The sequence below is a fragment of the Phyllostomus discolor genome, chromosome X (assembly GCF_004126475.2).
Source record: "Phyllostomus discolor isolate MPI-MPIP mPhyDis1 chromosome X, mPhyDis1.pri.v3, whole genome shotgun sequence".
Classification (NCBI taxonomy): domain Eukaryota; kingdom Metazoa; phylum Chordata; class Mammalia; order Chiroptera; family Phyllostomidae; genus Phyllostomus; species Phyllostomus discolor.
Window position 1 is genome coordinate 2224280 of NC_050198.1, and position 22370 is coordinate 2246649.

Below are 22370 nucleotides of genomic sequence, written 5' to 3' on the forward strand. Positions count from 1 at the left end.
GCATATTGTTAGAGTGCCCTAACTCTGTGCCGGACTATGCTGTAAACAGACACTTTCTGTGTGTGAACTTGTTGAGTCCTTATATGTATTCTGAGCCAAGTATTATTACTATCCCCAATCTACAGATAGAGACACTAAGATACTTAGAGGTTAAACAACTTGCTCTAAGCTGCACAGCTAATATGCGATACAGCAGGGGTTAGAAATCAGGCTGTTTTCAGAGCCCACACATGCCTTATTACCACATTACAAAGTGGTAGGCTAGGGGTTGGCAAGCTTTTTCTGTAAAGGGAAGAGAGCAAGAATCGTACATTTCAAAGGCCACTCTGTCTCTTGTAACTACTCAACTCAGCTGATCCAAAGTGGGGAAGCAGCCAGAGATGACACATAAATGGATACGTGTGACTGTGTGCCAATAAAACTTTATTCACACAAACAGATGGTGGGCCAGATTTGGCACACAGGCATCATTTTGCCGACCCCTGGGGTAGACCACTTCCAGACGTGGTTTAATTACCATCCTATGTAGAAAATAGGAGAGCTGAATGGGCCACACTGCACAATCTATTAATAACCTTTCTGCACCCTGGCTGGTGTGGCTCAGTGGATTGAATGCCAGCCTGCGAACCGAGGGATTGCTAGTTCGATTCCCAGTCAGGGCACATACCTGGGTTGCGGGCCAGGTCCCTGGTTGGGGGCACCTGAGAAGCAACCACACACTGATGTTTCTCTCCCTCTCTCTTTCTCCCTCCCTTTCCCTCTCTCTAAAAATAAATAAGTAAAATCTTTTAAAAAATAACTTTTCTGCATTAAAACCTTAGCTGATAGGTAAGCACCTCCCCCCATTATTCACCTTGTTGCCTCTTTCTGAACCCCAAAGAGATTTCCTGGGTAGGCCAGGAAAAGGGTAAAAGAGAAGACCTCGTTCCTATATCTGTTTGGATCTTTGGAGCATCGAGCTTCAGAACCAATCAAAGTGTAACACCTACAGATCTGAAGTCTATGTGGGCAACACTCCTCAGTCATGGTAGACGCCCCAGGGGAGCTCCTTCGGTTTTGATTCCACCTTGACAATGTTTCCTCTCCAAGGATGTCATCTTAACTCTTCAAGAGAAGCTCTCCATCAAAGGCATCGAACACTTCTCCCTCATGCTGGAGCAGAGGACAGAAGGGGCCGGAACCAAGCTGCTGCTGCTGCACGAACAGGAGACCCTGACTCAGGTGAGTGAGATGACCCTGATTGCTCGCGCTGCTGCCGTGAGCAGAGGCCGCCCGGCCCTGGAATGCCCCCCAGCCTGAAACTCTTTAAATGTGCTCGCCGCCTCACTGGGTAGCCCTGCTAAAGGGAGCGCTGGCATTAATAATGGATTTTACACCTCAAGGTGATGTTTCCCTTTTTGTCCATTTTTCACAGACTGTCAGTTGGTCTCAGAAACAGATTTATCATTCAAAGGCTCAGCAGCCACTCCTCGAGAATGTGGCTCTGTAGAGGGATATTTTATGTCATGCTAATGAGTTGTTCACCTGTTTTCATAATCGATCCCTGGAAACCATTAAGAGGCAATGGTTTCCAGGATTATTTACATGAAGGGAAAATCACATTAGTCATGGGAAGTTCTGGGTATATACCTCAGACACTTTCAGAAGCCTGAACTCCCTGGCCCAATCCTGCCTCCTGGAAATATGGGACCCACCAATGTGTCCCAGGTCCTGATGGTCAAGATGCCACCCCCATCCGTTCTCTGGGGAGACAAGCAGGCTACTTGGCGGTTGAATTCAGCACTGCACCCTGACTTTCCTTGTAATTCCACATGGCAGAGTCTTTGTTGGCTGTCTAAGGGACCTCAACCAGTTCCTCTCACGTAGGAGAGGTCAGTGACAAGAGGACTTTAAAAGGCCATTGGGTTCCTGTGTCCTCCTTCCCACTTTCCTTCACCATCGCCCGTGGTGGAGCAGTCTACAGCCCTCAGTCTCATGGGTCCACGCTCGCTGCTTTGCAACCCTGCCCAGTGTACCTTTCAAAGCAGGGTATGTCCTCCCATTGAAATTCTTCTACTCAATGAAGTTAGCCATGTAAACTACAAGCACATAGACACGCACGCACATGCACGCACCATGGAGCGCGATAAACTAGGGCTATAATTGTTTTGAATTTCGCAATTGCAATTCACAAGCATTTTTGTTTTTCAAGATGTGTCCCCTGCATAAAAGCAGTTACAAGTCCACGAGACTGCATATTTGTGCCTTGAAAAGTACGTACAAATGCAAAAACTACAAGCAGGACAGCCACGCTGGCTCATGCTACAGTGGCCTGCATTTCATCGCGTTGGCCTCTTTGGGGATATCAGAGAGGTTTTACCTACTATCTGAGTCTGGTGTGTTTTCATTCATTCAACTGTGTACTAAGCACCTACTATTCATTGATTAATTACCTTTTGTTACAAAAGGAGTTAAGAAGCTAACACCTAGTCATTAGCACATGCTGTGCTGGCACCATGGCCCTTAACTTAACCTGAGCAATCTGTATTGTATTCTTCACAACTTCATCGGATTTGAGCAGTGTCATGGTATCAAGACTTTGTCCCCTTGTGTAGCTCCCACCCCCACCCAGCTTTGGTGTGCTGAACAACGCCCAGCACCCTCAGAAGCACTCTCAGACGCTGAGTGCACATTCTGTCTGTCCTGGAAAGTCACATCCCCCTGAGACAGCTGGAAGCCAAGGACCTGTCTGTGCTTCTTTGGCTCAGGTCCCGCAGCTCTGTGGTGTAGGTTACCCTGCAGAGTCCCCGGAGGGATGGACTGTGGGCCAAGCCCCTCTGGGTACCACGCACATGCTCAGCATCCTCCCCTGCCAGCCCCGCTCGCCCCGCCTGCGTGCTGGCTTCTCCTGGGAGCGGTTCCTTAGTCCCTGCTGTCAGGGTCTGCTTCCGGGGAACTCAGCCTAAGCCACCAGGTCTGAGCGGTTTTCAGGGGATGAGTATGCATGGCAAATATTAAAAGAGCTTCAACCATTTCTTTCCTCAATGCCCAAAGAAGGTTGGTTGCCTTGGCTTCTGCGTGCCTCAACCGTCTTGCAGTCACCACTGAGGACTCTTATCATTGGTCTGCTCTTCCAGGTCACACAGCGGCCCAGCTCCCATAAGATGAGGTGTCTTTTCCGAATTAGCTTTGTCCCCAAGGATCCCATCGACCTGTTAAGGAGAGATCCAGTGGCTTTTGAGTATCTCTACGTCCAGGTACGTGAGAATGGGGCCACGTTATAAGAATGTTTGGGGTAAATTAAATGCAGGGTTCTTTCCTTGAACTGTTTAATTTTGAGATCTCTGTCCCCCCACCCCAATGGCAACGCTTTCTAAAATAATTCCATGGTGTGTTTTTTTTGTTTTACTTTGGATTTTGAAATAATTTCATAGTTATAAAAAAGTTGCAAGCGTAGTAAAAGAGCTCTTTGATACCCTGCAACCCGATTCACCCGTTATTCGCATTTGACCACATTTACTTTATCTTTAGTGTCTGTGTGTGTGTCCTCTCCCTGACACACACACTGTTTCTGAACCATATGAATGTCAGTGACCAAAATCAGGTTCATTTAGCCCTAAGTGCTTCCGTCTGTATCTTCTAGGATCAAGGACATTTTCTTGTAATCATTGTGCAATGAACAAACTCAGGAAATTCAACACTGGTTCATTTCAATGCTCTGATCTGCAGTCCATATGGACATGTTGCCACTTGTCTCCCGAAGTGTCTGTGACGTCAGTCTTTTTTCTAGAACAGGATCCACTCCAGGATCCCATTTTGCACTTAATGGTCACATCACTTTAGTCTCCTGAAAGTGACATGTTATGAAGAGTACTGATCAGTTACTTTGTCCGATTTGGGTTTCTCGGATGTTTCTTCCTGATGAGATTGAGGTTCTCCTGCCTTTTGAGCTGAGCAGCATGAGGGACTTTGTACGCTCCTTAGTGCATCATATCAGGAGGCCCATAAGGTCAGTTTGTCCCTTTCATGGTTGTCTTGGAGAGGGGAGACCTCTTAAGTAGTATTGCTCATACTACTTAAGGAGGATTGCTAAGCATGGTTCAGGAGAAGGTATGTTTGCACAAATGTAACACAGTTCATTCTTGACATAAAAGACACATCTTCTCTACCCTGGAATTATCCTGAGAACAGTAAAACCTGTCCCAGGGTTCGAGCCCCAAAAGCAGGCTTGGGTGTTGCGTGAGTGGCAAAGTAGCCACCTCTTCAATGGGTAGCGGGGGAAGAGGAGCAGTGGAAAGCCATGTGCGGTCCGTAAGAGAAACTAAAATTAAGCTACCATCATCTTATACATCTCTCACTGAGAATGGGAAATGAGAATGGCTTGCATTCAGACCCTCTGCTTCCAAATGCCTCGTATCGCAGAGAATGTGCAGTATGTCTAAAGTAGCATCTGTCTAACAGAAGTCAGTGAGTCTGCAGATGGTGCCATGGGCCCATGTTGATTTCAAAGTACTAAAAAGATGCCATAAAATGAGCCTAGAAAACAAAAGAGTAAGCAGAAGCAACATATACCACATTACAAAGACAAAAATCGATTCAACCTACTGGGCATCTCATGAGAACGGTAGCCATTGGCTACATGGGCCGTGACAAGGTAAACAGGTTTCAACAGTGAGAATATCTATCCGTCTCCTAGTCATTACTGGACTTTGAGGAATTTTCCAGATTTCGGCATGTGCCATAATGATAAACCCTAATAATCCAGACTGTTGTAATTCATAATTATAATGAGCCATGCAGACATTTACCTGTCCAGTATCCATTAAGAAAAAGATTGTTACACCAATTACCGTCTTCTGTCACGTATAATGCACACCACGTTTTTGTGCGCATTATACACAGGATTATTATGGCCGTGTATACTGCGTATCCTTCTTTCCCCTCAAATATTTGGACAAAAAAGTGTGCATTATACACGGCAAAGCACAGAAGTAAACAGGGCAATACCTCGGACCACAGAATGTTTTGAAACACTTTAGCAGTGTTAGTTTCCTTTTTAACATCTAACATACTGTATTTTTCCAACCATAAAATGCACTTAGGTTTTAGAGGAAAATGGGAAAAAAATTTTTGAAGCAAAGAATGTGGTAAAATATTGAATAACATAAATAACATAACATTTCACCAATGTAAATGTAAACAGAACTCAACAGCAGCATTAACCATTATTCATCCCGGGGGGGGCGTCTTATAGTCCGAAAAAAATGATATTCCTTATGAATGAACTTTTTGCAGGACTAAAGTGGAGTCTGTTGTGAACCTTTAGTAAGCAGAACAATGATTACCATTTGTTTGTGCAACTACATTGTAAGTAATGTACCTGGGGGTAATAAAAGCATGATGAGTACCAAAATATGTAAGTCAGACTTCACACTAATTCTCGAGGAGCAGTGTGAACTGATTATGTGCAGTCCCATTATATATAATGTAATTAAGTGGCTAATGACCTTGAAAAGAATTCACCCAGCAGTCTGGTTAAAATATAGAACACACACATGCGCATACACACACACAGACGGGATATAATTGGGATGGGAAAAAAACAGTTGTAGTTGCAACTCTTAGGAGAAATAAGAGTGATAACTCACCTGTATACACCACATTACATTTTACGACGCATCCTTCCAAGTATCCCAGCAACCATGAGTTAACTGATTTGAGCCCGTTTTTCATATAAGAAAAAGGAGACTAAAGACAGACAAAATGCCATGCCCAAGGCCATTTGATTAGTGGTTGACAGATCCTAAGGATCAGACCTCGAGCTTTTATCCCTAAACACTGTGCTAAAGTCCTGTTTCAAATCCATTATGCAATAGGAGCCATACAAGAGAGTGACTTATGAAAAAAAACTGACTCCAGGACCTGTTATTACGGTCTGGCCTTGTGCTAAGTGGCTCCCTCACCCTCAAACCCCATGAGACTCGACAAAATGACCCTAGGTGGGCCCTAAACCCCGTGGTGCTCCATGATGGACAACCCTGGGCACTTGGAAATAACTGTGAAACCCAAGACGAGCAAAACCAAATGGCAGCCTGCAATTGCTCTCAGGGGCTGTGCTCACACAGAAGGACCTGCCTCCCACCTCGTGTCAGACCCACCTCCAACAGGCAGTGCTGCGCAAACAGATGAAAGATGGAAGGTTTTAAAGGGAAGCAGAGTTGGAAGACCAGAGAGGTGCAAGGGGGAAAGAATGACCTCACTCCTAGGGGTGAAGAGATGGGCTGACAGGCACACACCCAGAGCATATGGACAGGAAGTGCATCGCTCAGCGCCGGTGCATCGGGCATGAGTATTTAAAGGGTAAACATTGTGTGCAAAAACCATACTGGGATACGGGCTCCCATTTAGTCAAGTCAATACATTTGGAAAGGAGGCAAACACATCCTGATGGAGTTTTCCACTTGAAATCATCTTGGGACCAGGTAAAGAATAAGAAAGGGAGAGAGAGGCTACATGTCATATCTTCCAGCCCCCAAGTCTGGCTTCGAAGAACAAAGCTGAATAAACACCCCTGCGGAATGTGTTTAGGCAGCGCTGCACTTCCTGTGGACATTTGGCTCAGCCTTTGCTCCTAACGAGCGAGGAGGACGCCATCCTCCAACCCATCTCATGCCGTCATGTAGGATGTTGCACTTGACCATACGCTCTCAGACGCTCTTCAATATGATGCTCTTCCAAACCTGGCGACGGAACATCCCCAGGAGTCCTTGTAGGTGGCTCCCTTTTACAAATGAACACACTGAGACCGAGAGACTGGATGACTCCGCCACTGTGACAGCGGGGGCCGTCACTGCTAGGATGGACTAAGGATTTCAATAGCCCCCTTTCCTGAGCGCACCAGGGCACTGTGAGCAGGCCTGGGCTGGGCATCTCAGCTCAACCACTATCACTACTGTCGGGTGCACAGTGTGCATCCCCATCACACAGATGAGCTGCCTGGGGCTGCGGGAGAAAATAAACTGGTCCGAGTTGCGTACCCAGATAGTCGGGGGCAGAGCTAGGACCCTGAAGCAAGTGGGCTAAGTCCAGCGCGGCTGCAGTCTGTCACCTTGCCAACCGCTCTGCCTCCCGGAAGCTGCCCTAAATGATAACGCAGAGAGGAAGAGGACGATGACTGTTAGCACGCATGGGTGCTTTCAGTTTACAGGTAGAGTTCTAAGGGCTTTGCACGTCTAGCTCATTTCCCCCTGACAACAGCCCTGTGAATAGGGAGCAGAACTAACCCTGTTTTACAGAAGGGGAAACTGAGGTACAGGGCAATTAAGCGACGTGTCCAAGCTCACACCCCTGTGGAGTGGAGGAAGAGGATTTGAACCCAGGATTCCAACCCCAGCAGCCTAACTCTGGAAGCCACCTTGCTCTCAGGTCTACGTGTTCCATCGTACCACCTGTGTTTTGGAATTCCATACCTTAACTCTTAATTATTTTTACAAAAAGCTAAATATTGAAATAGCAGCTTGCTTGTCGATTGATGTTAAATGTTTTGTGTGGTCTCTATGTTGGTGAGCGCAATTAAATATTGACTCAGTTCCAAGCAGCGCGGTGCAACTGTTTCCGCATTTAGCCTCCTTGCCTTTGCAGGGGGCGGGGTGGGGGCGGTTGGCGGTGCTGTCACCTGCTCCGCCAAGCAACGCCGTGTGGCCCGTTCTTTGACTAGCTGCGCCCTCTGCTGGTCTCTTCGTAGAGTTGTAACGACGTCGTCCAGGAGCGATTTGGGCCGGAGCTGAAATACGACATAGCCCTGCGGCTGGCGGCCTTGCAAATGTACATTGCAACCGTTACCACCAAGCAAACGCAGAAAATCTCCCTCAAGTACATCGAGTAAGTGTTTGCTGGGAGCCACTTCAGAGACGAAGTTGCTGTCCCCGGAACGACCAACTGTATTTTTTATCTATATCTTGATTTCCAAAGTTGATCTTTGTGGCAGACCGTTTGTTACACATAGGGAAAATATATGGACAGCATGTTCATTTTTGGTGGAAGAGATCCATTTCTTATACAATTCACAGTTAGAGAATTGTGGTTAAAATGAGGGTCATGTTTAAAATGAAACACACATTTTTAAACTCCTAAACAACCTGGTTCCAAGCCAAGCTTTGGTTTCAGTGCTTTTTAAACATTAAACTGTTTTTTAAAGATTTTATTTATTTATTTTTAGAGTGGGAAGGGAGGGAGATAGAGAGAGAGAGAGAGAGAGAGAGAAATATCAATGTGAGATTGCTGGGGGTTATAGCCTGCAACCCAGGCATGTACCCTGACTGGGAATCGAACCTGGGACACTTTGGTTCGCACCCCGTGCTCAATCCACTGAGCTACGCTAGCCAGGGCTTAGACGTTAAACTGTTTAATTTTCACAATATCCCTATGAGAGCAGTAGGATTTTAACTCCATTTTATAGAAGAGCCAACCAACGCACAGAATGGGTAAGTAATTTACCCAAGTCACACTGGCTATTTATCAGAGGGGGCAGGATTCGAACCCAGGCAGGGAGTTGAACTATAGTTTGTGTGATCACTGGAAGCCCCTGTATTTAGAAAGCAGTCTGTATAGCCCGAGATTCCTTTTAGATGATGAAAATGCGACATGAAAAGCAATGCTCTAAGTCACAACTGGGAAGGATGGTATTTGTAGCAAAGAACTGTTGTTTGGCGAATGCATATGTCTCATCTTTTTTTGTTAAAGATTTTATTTATTTTTAGAGAGGGAAGGGAGGGAGAAAGAGAGAGAGAGAGAAACATCAATGGGCGGTTGCTGAGGGTCATGGCCTGCAACCCAGGCATGTACCCTGACTGGGAATTGAACCTGTGACACTTTGGTTCGCAGCCCGTGCTCAATCCACTGAGCTATGCCAGCCGCCAGCCAGGGCACCAAATGTCTCATCTTGCTGAGTACTCAGTTATAGCATCAGTATGCTACCTCTTTGGAGAAGATCCCCTCTTCTTAGAAAAATAGCAGTTTGTGTTGCTGTCAGTTGGCGAGTCTATTTAAGGGTCATCTTTGAAAAGAGCACCTCTGTTGCCCAGTCTGTATGCCCCCTGTTGGCAGGTGATTCAATACCCTAAAACAGCCATACCTTCTTAATCCCGGCAGCTCTAATGCTAAGACAAAGGAACACACATATTTCAAAGCTCATGGCAGGGCTGAAGGCATGTCTCCACCTAACACTACAAGCTTTAGGGTCCTCCCCATCGCTACCTCCAAGAGGCATACAAGCTCATTGAAATCCCACCTTCCAATCCCATGTGCTGCCTGTAAAGCCATTCTCAATTCCAGAGTGCCAGGTCCCAGCCCACTGCTTTTCACAGATGATTTATCTCTCCCTCTTGCCACGCATGCTCTGACTGCAGCCTGAGAGAGTTGGCCCACAAAGAGGTCTTACATTCAGATGGACACGTTCATACCCTCATCCACTCCCCTTTGGGAAGTGCTTGGGCACAGATGAAAATGGCTTCCCTTTGATAAGGTGGTCTGCAAAAATCGAGGTGATTTTCAGACACCCTAAATGCATGTCTCTTGCTACTCTCAGGACCCACACTTTACCAGATTGAACATGGTGCAGTCAAAAACTTCCAGAGAGAACTAGCTTGACTAAGAACCTTGCATCGTGTACAATCATGCTCTCATTAATTTAATTCACACACCCAACAAATGTTCAGGGAGCATTTTATATGGTATTCATACTGGAACAGTAGAAAGTCTAACGTACAAATTATCATCGTAACCATCCATCATTTGTGATCTGCTTATAAAAACAAGACATGAAGATATGAAAAATAATGATTTCAAATAAGAAAAGTAAAATGATAAGGTAGCCCCTAAGGAATGCCAAGTGATGGATAAAAATAATAAGTACAGCTGGAGGAGGAGGAGGAAAATGGTGATTAGAAAAACCGCACCATCTGAACTAGTGAAGAAGAGCATAAATGGTCAAGTGGAAGCAGGCCATCTTCCTACCCTTCTTTGGAGAGGATCTGGAGCAGGAGGAATAACCAGGACCTTCCCAGAGTCCTTCCCAGAATTCAGAAGACACTGCTTAGGCACATGATCCATCAGGACGGAGTTCCTAAAACTCAAAATATGGAACCTTCTTAGAGCAGGGTTGTAGTCATAGGGAAATGGCTTCTTGGCAAAAATATATTTTCCCAGTCCCATTTGTTTATTTGTTTGTTTTTCTTTTATCTCCACACCTATGAGGTGTTTGTACCTTTTCATCAGTACCAGACATATTTAAGGGTCATAGATCCCACTCCAACTTCACAGCAGCAGCACCACCACCCCCCTCCCCGCAAGCAAGAAATGTTGATGGAAGGAGTGAGATAGTCTAACTGGCTGGGAAAAAGGAGAATTGTGTGTTTCTAAGCAAGTAGCCATTGACGAGGGAGAGGGGGAGAGAAGAATGGTTTGGGGCATGAAGGAGTGGCATCTGTCCTTCTCAGAGAAGAGAGACAGAGTATATGCACAGACAGGGATAAGTGACAAAGGGAATGACCAAAGGGACAGAGAGAAATTGGTGTTGGGAATGCAAACTCAGATATGCGACAGAATTCTAAGAGACTCAAGGTGGGTTGGATGAGATCTCATCCATTTCCACTGATTCCCAGATGTCTGTTTGCATTCTCTCTGGAGAGTGAACAAGTGTGTTTCTTTTAAAAGGCAAACTTATGGATTCAAGAGCCAATAGTGTTTCCTGAGCACAAATGAAAAGTTGCTTCCCTAACTGGGAACTTATTTTCTCTACCTTGCCAAGATTTCATTTGTTCCACCAAACATCAGGGCACTATTTTGTCTTAGATAACTCATCATCACAGGAATGTGAAATTAAAAATATGCTCTTTATTGCAGAAAAGAGTGGGGATTAGAGACTTTTCTTCCCTCTGCTGTGCTGCAAAGCATGAAGGAGAAGAACATAAAGAAAGCACTTTCACACCTTGTCAAAGCAAATCAAAACTTGGTACCACCCGGTAAAAAGGTATCACATTTGCATCTTAATAGACAATGGATTTTAAAGAGAGAGGCTTGCATGCACTTTTTGTAATGTTTAAAATTAGCCCATGGATAAAATACTTAGCACTACATTTTCAGAAGCAGTAACATGCTAACCTTTAAAAAAAACAACTATTAACATGTTTCTAAGACCAAAGAAAAATAAGGATTCTTATGGAAAGCTATTTATTTCTTGCAAACTGTAGACTGTTTATTGTATGGGGGGTTCACATGGGCATGCAGGAGAACATGGCATGACCTCTGATTAGAGGGCAGACTTGTAAGATCATTTTATATTTCTGTCAGGCTCTTGCTTTCCACTCAGACCAGCTCAACCGCAGCTGCCAGTAAGGGTCCCTGCAGACCAGATACTGCATTCATTAAACCAGAATTCTCTACCTCAGTGCCACTGACCTTTGGGACCAGATCATTCTTTGTTGTGGGGGGAGGGGTTGTCCTGTGCATTGTATGAGGTTTAGCAGCTTCCCTGGCCTCTACCCAACCAGAAATGGCTCCAGACACGTGCCCTGGGGAATGAAATCAACCATGGTTGACAACCACTGAATTCAATCTTACTTTTGGAGGGAAGATAAAATTCCTTCTGTCATTCGCCATCATTAGTGTTAAAATCTCTCTCTGCCTCTTTTTTTTCCTATCAAGTAGAAGAAACACAAAGCCTATTTTAAAATATACTATTGGTCAAAATAAAGGACTGTGTTCATAGGTAATATAAAGCAAAGGGTTTCAGGAATCAGAAGGCACTTTAAAACACTGGTCCTATAAAACTGGATGCAGTCCAAAAACGCAAGAACATTTTCCAGTGGATATTAGCCATAGAAACTTGTGTGACCGGAACACAAATCACTGTTTATGTGGGTAATTCTTTGGTCTTCGGATCTGATTTTAAGTCATTTTTACAGGCTAAGGCATGCTTATTTCTATTCCCTCCTCACTGCATGGCTTTTTCAAAACAAATGATCGGGCTCCAAACGCTATCAACACCTTGGGCTCTCTCCCAGTTTCTGTAAATATTCAGCTCACAGATATATAGCAGGATGCCGTGGATCAAGATTTTTTAAAATTTCAGTTCTGATTTGCCCAAAGCTAATTTTTTTCCAATCGGCTTGGTAGGAGTTTTTTTTAAGCCTGGCCCACTGGTTTTATAACTTGGATACCTGTTCTAAGATCGATCTACCCATCTATCACTGTCTGTAAAGGTCATTCTTTCTAGCTGATGGGGAGTGGTTTGCTTTCAAATCGATTTGCGAAGTGCTTTGGGTTTTTTTAAGAAGTTGGATGGATGAATAGTCCCACGTACCAGTTACCGAAGGGGTAGGGTACTTAAGTGTAGTAAACAAATGAGTTGCCAAGTCATCTGCCATTGCACACAGAGATTTCCAGTCATTGCTGCTTGGAGCCTATGCCTCGTTGGAAATTATCAGCCCCAACGAACATCCCTGGCACATTCAGAATGAACTGTGGACTTTTTTTTAAGATTTTTATTTATTTATTTTTAGAGAGGGAAGAAGGGAGGGAGAAAGAGAGAGAGAGAGAAACATCCATGTGTGGTTGCTGGGGGCCGTGGCCTGCAACCCAGGCATGTGCCCTGACTGGGAATCAAACCTGCGATGCTTTGGTTCGCAGCCCGCACTCAATCCACTGAGCTACGCCAGCCAGGGCAAAATCAAGGACTTTTTAATGATGTAGGAATCTATATATTTAAGTCTTTATGAAGATAAATTTTATCTAGCTAAAATGTCCTTTGTCAATCATTCATGAGCCTCAATAGATTCTCGGAGTTGAATGAATAGAGCAAGTTGTAACATTCCCACAGTGATTGGAGCTCAGAAAGTTCATTTTCCCTAAAAACTTGCAAAGAATGTAAGGAACGTGAGCTGGGCGTGTAGAGCCTGCTTAATGGCTTTGTATAGGCTGCAGGTGTGTTTTCAAGCCAGCTCCCGCAAGCTCTGCACGCAGGTTAAGTCTCCTGTGTGATGGGAGAATGTGCACAGCCTGCCCTGGTCTCTAACTGCCCTTGGAGAGTGCCTCTGGCCTCTCAAAATCTCCCCAGGCAGCAGTTTGTTTCAGTGGAAAAATGTAATATCTTGCCCTCACTGGCCAGGTGTATCCACGCTTATGAACTCCTCATATGTTCCCCCAAAATAAAACGATTTGCATGCAAATATCCTGTTGCGGCCCTTCATCAGCAAATCAAAGGCAGAGCGGGTTTTTTTTCATTCCTCATAAAGAGTCCTTGTCACACCCGCCCGTTGGAGGTAGAGCCATCCTCCAGTCTGCCCTTGTTTGCAGCTGGTCTCCACATGGAACAGAGTCACACCCTTGTCAATGGAGTTCACACCCGAGGTTTCTTCTCTCTCCACAGCTCTCTGCGCTGCAAGCCAAGGTCCATTATCTCAAGTTCCTCAGCGACCTTCGTTTGTACGGTGGTCGTGTGTTCAAGGCAACATTAGTGGTAATTTGTTTTGCTTGCTTTCTCCGGGAAGTCATGGAGGCCTGCAAACTGTCACTGCATCCCTTGTCTTGAATGAGCTTCTTTCAATGACAAAAACCAATCTGCTGTGAATAGTTTGCAGCCCTCATTTCTCAGCGACTGCACCCCAGTCTGAAGAAATGTTCCACTAGCAAACGGCAATGTAGAATGCCCTCAGAAACGGAGTGGGAAAAACCAAGGGAAACTGGTACATTCTGACCATGGCCTCCCTGTAAGTCATGGGGCCAGAAGTCGCTTTCACATTAAAAAGATGTTTATGTCTCATTCCTAAAAGTCTCTTGTGAGTATGAACTTACATACTAGGATAACATTTACTTTCTACCGTGTGTTTGATTTATCAGAGCCTCGACACTCACTTCTCTGGTTCTTCTAACGGGTGACTTAGTACCATAGAGCCCAGAAATACTTTCTAAAGAAAATGCAACTTTATCAAAAACATTTCATGAGGTCTTCAGAAGTCTAGTCTTTTTATATTTTGTCAATGTCCCTTTCTCAGCAGGCAGAAAAGCGCTCAGAAGTGACTCTCCTGGTCGGGCCCCGATACGGCATAAGCCACGTCATAAACACCAAAACCAATCTGGTGGCTCTTTTAGCCGACTTCAGCCATGTCAACAGGATCGAGATGTTTACCGAGGAGGAAAACCTGGTGAGGGTGGAGTTGCATGTGCTGGATGTGAAGGTACGTCTCCTGGATGTGGCCCCATGGCCTCAATTGGAACAGCTCCTTTGTGACACACTGCTGAGATTTCCACAGCAGGCAAAACTTCAGTGTGTGCGGGGCATCCGAAGGACGATGCGGCACAGAAAAACATCCACCCAACTCAGGCCTGAGTACTCCCGTCCTCGCTCACTAACTGTGGGATGTGGGGACAAGTCACTACTCTTCTCTGGGCTCAATTTCATCCTCCATAATAAGAAAGCAAGGGTGTTCATTGCTAAGGTCCCTTTGGCTCCGGAATACATGAATCATAGATACAGTGGGAGAGATTTTTTCCCTACTTACCATTTTAGAATATACGGCTCTCCTGTAGTCAGGGAGATTTTTACCAGCTTTGTGTAGAACTCCCACTAACGTTTTGTTAGCTCAGGTCTGGTGTGTTTATTCTTTTGGAAAAGCTGAGTATTTCAGTCAATCTGTCTTTGCAGACAGTTGCAATTAGTACTGACTGAACATCTGGCTCCGGTGAACGTCATGGCCATTCCATTTAAAACAACAATCTGAGATCATCCTCAAATGGGAAAACTTGACTCCCCAAACAGAATTTGTCAGGAAATAACCCAGATTCCCTGCCTTCACCTTCTTGTTGCAGTAATAGATGAGCCATTGGATCTGGGCAGTGTTGATGTATCCGGGATCCATAGGAAGTGCTCTGAGAACAGGCAGGAGGACCCCCTCCCACTAGGGTGGTGTGGGAGGAGCAGATGATGGGAAAGGGCTTCTACACAGCAAATCGTACAGCACTGGTGTGCTCTGCGGCAGGAAGAGATGCCCATGAGAATGTGGCGCTCCTCCAGGTGGGCTGTGGCCCGTGGGATTCCATGGGCTAAACCCAGGGGGTCTCTGGTTGACTTCAGGCACAAGAAGAGACTTGGAATGCCTGCCCTAGTCTGTGACCAAAGATGTGGAAAACAATAGCTCCGTCATGGAAAAAGGATGAGCTGGATACAGGCATCACAGACCTTCGAACCAGGGGTAATCTGTCTCAAACAGAAGTGCATGGCAAGGCCCTATTCATGGTACCCTGCCTGTATCAGGGAATTATGGGACGGCTTGAGGGGAGATCTCAATTGAAATAGAAGGCAAAGGCAGTTCATTAAGAAGTACAGAGGCTTTGGATGGGAAGTTGGATTCCACCAGTGGGGTCATCCACCCTGGCCAGTGTCCCACACCCGAAAGGGAGAGCAAGATGCCTATCGCTGTTTCTGTGTTTCTCTCTGGGTGTCTGCTTTTTCGTTGTTCCATTATTTCCCTCTCACTTTATCTCTCTTTCAATAAGAGCCCACTGGCCATGCCCCCCTTCCTAACTCAATGAGAATAATTGTTTACACTGAATACTTCCTTCCCTATATGCCCAGATCCATGTCTAATGAAACAATAACCTCATTGCTTCCAGAAAGGTTTTTAAAAAGGTTTTATCTATTTGATTTTTTTAGAGAGAGGGGAAAGGAGGGAGAGAGGGAGAGAAACATCAATGTGTGGTTGCCTCTCGCACGCCCCCTACTGGGGACCTGGCCCGAAACCCAGAAAGTTTTAGGAAAGTCTTTTCTCAACCCCCATGTCTCTTCTGACCTCCTGTTAATTTTTTTTAAATATTTTATTTATTTATTTTTAGAGAGGGAAGGGAGGGAGGGGGGAGAGAGAGAGAGAAAGACACACACACATCCATGTGGGGTTGCTGGGGGTCATGGTCTGCAACCCAGGCATATACCCTGACTGGGAATCAAACCTGCGACACTTTGGTTCGCAGCCCGTGCTCAATCCACTGAGCTACGCCAGCCTGGGACCTCCTGTTAATTTACAATTTTTCTTGGAAGCCTCCTATTCCTGGGTTTCTTTGACACTTTTCTTTCAGTCTTAGCAGTCATTTCCACTTAATTCTTACTGCTCTTCAACACTAATTTTCGTCATGAACCCAAACTTAATCTTCCCATGGTCTTCCAAACTATGGGTTCATATCTGGTAACAAACTCCCTAGCTATCACTGTTTAAAATGGTAACCATTTGGGAACCAAACCCATGTGACTTTCTTTTTATTCCTCTATGACTTGGGAAAGATTCCAAATGCCTGACCTCTTCTCTGCATTTATGTCTCTCCGATGAAATGGTTGCTCCATAACTTCTATTGTTTACATTTCATAAGCACAAAGACAGTCATTGTCACCCAAATGAAGTCATTCAGTTGGCCAAAAAGTTTGTTTGATTTTTTTCCATACAATGGCTCTAGTAGCGCTTAGAGCGCTACTTCGTTCAAAATAATTTTGTTAGGTTGCATTGTGACAGCTGTCATATCAGCGCACATTAAAAAAAAACTTATGAAAAGGGGTGAATTTTCATGTCACCATTTTAATATCAAATGGCCACACACAAAAGATGGAATAATAACATGGAAGAAAATATGCAACATTTCCAGCATATTATGCTTTCTTATTTCAAGAAATGTAAAAACACAACTGAAACACAAAGATTTGTGCAGTGTATGGAGAAGGTGCTGTGACAGATCAAATGTGTCAAGCACGGTTTACAAACTTTCATGCCGGTAATTTCTCACTGGATAATGCTCCCCGGTCAGGTAGACTAGTGGAAGTTGATAGCGATGAAATCAAGACATTAACTGAGAACAGCCAATGTTCTACCACATAGGAGATAGCCAACATCCTCAAAATGTCCAAGTCGATGAAGTTATTGGTGAAAATGTAAAACATCTTTTTTATTTTGTGGAAAAAAAAACTACATGGACTCTTTGGCCAACGCAGTATTAAGGAGAGATGGTTTTAACCCAAACGTTCTGTTTTCTGTAGCCTATCACGCTCCTTATGGAGTCATCTGATGCCATGAACCTGGCCTGTCTAACAGCTGGATACTACAGGCTCCTGGTGGACTCTAGGAGGTCGATATTCAACATGGCCAACAAGAAAAATGCAGGGACACAGGAAACAGGTACTCTCTTCCTAAATTCATGAAGCATTGCCTCCCCCAACCTCACCTGAAAAAAATAGTAAGGCTCTTTCTTGAAAAGTTACAATGATATGCATGGAAAATCTACTGTTCCAATTTCACACAAAAGCCTTCAGAGATATCCGATGTGGTCTAACTTGTTCTAGGAAAATGCTGGTTTTTTTCATCACATGTTATACCTCACTTGGAAATGCTGGAGTGAGTATGTGCTTCAAAGGCAGTGATTTAATGACTGTGCGGGAGTGAGCAGCAGTCTTTGTGGCGGGGTTTTAATGTCCCCGCCACAAAGCAGCCAGGACGCAGAGTGCGAACAATGGAATGCTCCGTAGGAAGTGTGAACCCCAAGCTGTAGGCCTGGTCCCTCCTTAGGGTGCCGTAGGTCCAGCTGCCTGGGGCCCTCCTCCTGCATCAGACTTACCTCCACAATCTGGAAACTCTCCCAACAGGACAACTTGGGTAGCGCCCAGCACTCGGATTTGGGGCTTTAGAAGGGACTGTGGCAGCTATCTTAGCTCTGTATGGGGAGCTTTGCGATAAAAAAGATTTCAAATAATTTTTTTTTAAAGTTAGATTTTTTAATGTGATTTTTTCTTTCTTTTGAAAAAGATTTTATTTATTTTTAGAGAGGGAAGGGAGGGGGAAAGAGAGAGAGAGAGAAATATCAATGTGCAGTTGCTGAGGGCTGTGGTCTGCAACCCAAGCATGTGGCCTGACTGGGAATTGAACCTGCAATGCTTTGGTTCACAGCCCGCGCTCAATCCACTGAGCTACACCAGCCGGGGCTAGATTTCAAATAATTTGATCCAGCCACTTGACAGGATGAAATAGCCCGGAAGTGAGGGCAAGGAGGGCTGCAAAGGCTGCGTTGATAGTTTCTCTCAGGGTGGGTGGTTCCCATTTGTTTAGACCTTTCATCTTCATGTTGGCATTGTCTCTGTCTACAGTGGACACTCTGTAAATGTGGCTGAGAGACAGACGCAGCTCCCGAAGTCAAAGCTACTGACCCGTGAAAAAGTCTAATCACGGCTTTCGTAATAAGGGTTTCTTTTAGAAGAAAGGGAAAATCTTATGAACAAATTCCACTGTTGCTGTTCCTGATAGAAAAGAGGGTGAGGAAAAGGAAGGGGAGGGAAATCTTGCTTTTAAACTTAGCAAAAAAACATAAATAATTATTCCCGAGATATATTGTGATGTGTGGACAGACACACAGAGAAAGACTCACACACCGTTTATGGTAATGGCTGGTTAAATGGCAGCCATTATAGTCATAGGATAAAGGGAAACCAGAGAGAAAAGGAGAGATGGACAAGGTATGCCAGAAGGCAACCTCAGCTGTATTCAATCCAACCCCACCTGGAAATGCCTGTTTTTGAAAAAAAATTTCTCTCAATGTGGGGCTTTTTATCTATAGAATTATGATTAAAAACCAAGCTTACAAGGTAAGAATTAGAAAAAAATATAGATGGACCACACCTCAAATGAGGCCCAGTAGTTCTACTCATAATTGGTAGTAGGAAAAGAAAACAAAAATAGGAACACTTCAGAGTGAAAGTAACAGAAACACAGAAAAGAGTGGAAGACAGACACAAGGCAAAGAAAGGCCCTGAAAGACACAAATGATGGCAAATAAAGGGGAAGAAACGAAAAGAACCTGGTGAGTATGTGCTGGGCTGGGTGGTGAGCATTTTTATGACCACGTTTTCACTGAGCTAGGAGGTTTGGAGCAATTTAACGCTGACCTCTGAAATTTCAAACACCAGTTCAGCAATTTAACACACTCCTTTAACATTGGAAGACCAGTTTTTGGCTTTATATTTTCAAGCCTTAAAGTTTATCTAGTACATAAAACCTTTTCCCCATGGACTGTTGAGATGGTGTAGATGCATAAAGACATCCAAACCTACCACTCTAAAAATGGTTACCATGATAAGGGCCTAGATTCTGTCCTCTTTTTTTTTAAGATTTTCTTTATTTATTTCTTAGAGAGGGAAGGGATGGAGAAAGAGAGAGAGCAAGAGAAACGTCAATGTGCAGTTGCTGGGGGTTATGGCCTGCAACCCAGGCATGTACCCTGACTGGGAATCGAACCTGCGACACTTTGGTTCTCAGCCCGCACTCAATCCACTGAGCTATGCCAGCCAGGGCTGATTCTGTCCTCTTTATAATGACCCACAACATAACATTTAATAAAAGTTCAAGAGGCAAAAACGTAGTTCTGAAGAGCATTAGCACCATGGGGAAAGAATGTAACTTGAACCTTTCATGAATTTCTCCCAGTTCTACAGCGAGAATGAGTGGGAGAGAGCAGGCTACAGCGAGAATGAGTGAGAGAGAGCAAGCATGTGTGTACATGTGTGTGTAAGAAGGGGGGACAAGGGAAAGAGATGGCGAACTCCAATGAGCAACTGGTCGACCCAAGCTGAGCAGCAACCCAAGGCTTAGCATCCTCTCATGGTGGAGAGTCTTCTTTTCTCTGTAGAAACTCCCCAAAGACCTCCTGAGACTCAAGAACTGTAGACAGTGAGTTCCGTTTAGGTCAGCTGATCCCTACTGCATTTTCTCCTCCTGCTCTGTAAGAGACTGGATCATAGTATAGATCCCAATTCCCAGTCCACATCCTGCCATGTCTCCAAAATCATTCCAGAAGCCAAATCAGTCCACTTTGGGGAAGGAAGCCAAGACTGAGTGCGTATTTTCTTCTTGTCTCAAATCGATCAAAGACCTTAGTCAAGATTTCTAACAAAGAACAGTAAGCCCACATTTGTTCTTCTATATCTTGAAAATTAACCTAAAGTACTTTCAGAATCCCCAAATCCATATATTTATGCATCTCTGGGTCTTACGAGGGTCTCAGTGAGTATCTCTTAACTTGCTTGTAGCCTGCTGACCTATTCAGTTTTTGTGTCGGTTTAATCCTGGAGTTGGCAAACTATGGCCCATGGGCCAAATCTCACTCTTGTAAATAAAGTTTGATTGGAACTCAGCCATGTACATTGTATTAGTTTCTTAGGGCTCTGTGACAAACTACTATGAACTTGGGGGCTTAACATAACAGAAACTTATTCGCGCACAGTTTTGGAAGCTATAGGTTCAAAACCTAGGTGTTGGGAGGGCCACGCTTCCTCCAAAGGCTCTAAGGGTGTATATGAACATCCACTAGGATATAAAAGAGCTGAAGATAAAGGTATTCATGCTATCATCCCAATGTTTATTATTCTATTTTATTGATATATTTCATTATTACATTACTACATGATCATTACAATATCTTCTAAAATAACGTAGAAATATGTAGATCCTTGACTTTCTCTTAACTCAATGAAGAAAAAGTCCCACATCTTCCTCTACAAAGTGGGCATTGTTACATGTCACTTTACAAAGTAAAGGGCAATCTATATCCTGGAATAAGAGCCTGTTGAACTACCACCTTTAAGGATTTTAAAAGACATGTTTCATATTCACATTCATAGATGTGAAATCTTTTAATAATAGAATCAAGGGTCACATGGAGTTAAGCTACAGTTCCCTGCTCTCAGATGGCATTACCGTCTATTTTATCAAATAGCAATTACATTTTCTGCCATAGTAATTCAGTTAATGTCAGTTCTTCCGACCAAGAAGTCCTTACACCTGAAGCCTAAATTGACCACTACCACATTTGGAAAGCTGAATAACCCCGTTATGACCAACATGGTGCTACAGGCCATTAAATTAAGAACCAGAGATGTGCCCCCTAAAACCAGACAGCACTGTAATGTGTCTTTGCATGATTCTTTCTCTTTAGGGACTGAAAATAAAGGAAAGCACAATGTCCTTGGCCCTGATTGGAACTGTGTACCCCAGATGACCACCTTTATTGGCGAAGGGGAACAAGAAGCCCAGATAACATACATAGACTCCAAACAGAAGACGGTGGAGATTTCAGATGGCACCTCGTGTCCAAAAGACCACCGGCACTTGTACATGGCCAACACCTATAATTCGGATGAACTCAACCAACCGCTGGCTCAGCCAGGAGATGCTGCATGTGAGGCCGACTACAGAAGTCTAGCTCAGCGGTCCCTGTTGACCTTCTCGGGACCAGAAACTCTAAAGAAAGCACAGGAGTCTCCGAGAGGAGCTAAAGTGTCCTTTATTTTTGGAGATCTTGCCATGGATGATGGGATCAATCCCCCGACTCTCAGCTATGAGAGGCTACTGGACGAGAGTCCGGAGCTCCTGGAGAAGCAGTCACATGTCTACATGAGCAGTGCCAATGACATGAAGAGCCTGGAACTCACGCCAGATGCGGACAACATCCAATTTGTGGAACATTCTGTTTATGCAAACATAGGTGACGTGAAGACCTTCGAGGCCACCCAGGGGATAGAGGAGCCCCTGCTGCGTGATATTTGCTACGCAGAAAACACCGACGATGCAGAAGATGAGGATGAGGTGAGCTGCGAGGAGGACCTCATGGTGGGAGACATGAACCAGCCAGCCCTCCTCAACCTCTCCGGGTCAAGTGATGACATCATTGACCTCACGTCCCTGCCCCCTCCTGAAGGAGACGACAATGAGGATGACTTCCTGCTGCGCTCCTTGAACATGGCTATTGCCGCACCCCCACCTGGCTTCAGAGATAGTTCAGATGAGGAGGACTCTCAGAGCCAGGCAGCATCCTTCCTGGAGGACAAGGAGCCAGGCGGCAACCTGCAAAATGACGAGATCCCCGTGTCCCTCATTGACGCTGTGCCCACCAGCACTGAGGGGACGTGTGACAAGGGGCTGGATAACACCGTCGTTTCCCCGCTGGAAGCTCTAGAAGCTCTGTCCGTGTCAGAAGAACAGCAGACCAGTAACAATTCAGGTTCTTTCACCATTGTTACGTTTATTCACTGATAACCATATCACTCATCCCATCAAGCCATTTGCCCTTGGAGTCCTATCATGTTGTGTTCTCTCATTTCACGCATGTCCCATTTCATAAATGTGCAGCAACTACCATCGTGGCTTTTTTTGTGTCTGTGGTTTCCTTTGTTTTTTTTTAAACATGTGGCACGTCTTCCCCTCATTTCTGGAGCAACTATGCAATAAACTCAGAGTCCTTACTGAAAAGGGAAAACCTTGCTTTGCTCTGTTGTTAGTAATAATAATGAGTCCCATTTTCGTACGTGTCTC

General features: G+C 44.7%; 1 protein-coding gene across 2 annotated transcripts in view; it reads left to right on the forward strand.

The window, feature by feature from the left end:
- Positions 1-22370, forward strand: part of FRMPD4 (FERM and PDZ domain containing 4) — a 646734-nt gene that overhangs the window by 617171 nt on the left and 7193 nt on the right. For both annotated transcript variants that reach the window (XM_028523079.2, XM_036016728.1), the window contains exons 9-16: positions 1090-1221; positions 3117-3236; positions 7724-7860; positions 10882-11008; positions 13406-13495; positions 14031-14213; positions 17054-17192; positions 20995-22059. In XM_028523079.2, the coding sequence (XP_028378880.1) occupies positions 1090-1221; positions 3117-3236; positions 7724-7860; positions 10882-11008; positions 13406-13495; positions 14031-14213; positions 17054-17192; positions 20995-22059 (1993 nt within the window). The remainder of the gene's footprint in view (positions 1-1089; positions 1222-3116; positions 3237-7723; positions 7861-10881; positions 11009-13405; positions 13496-14030; positions 14214-17053; positions 17193-20994; positions 22060-22370) is intronic.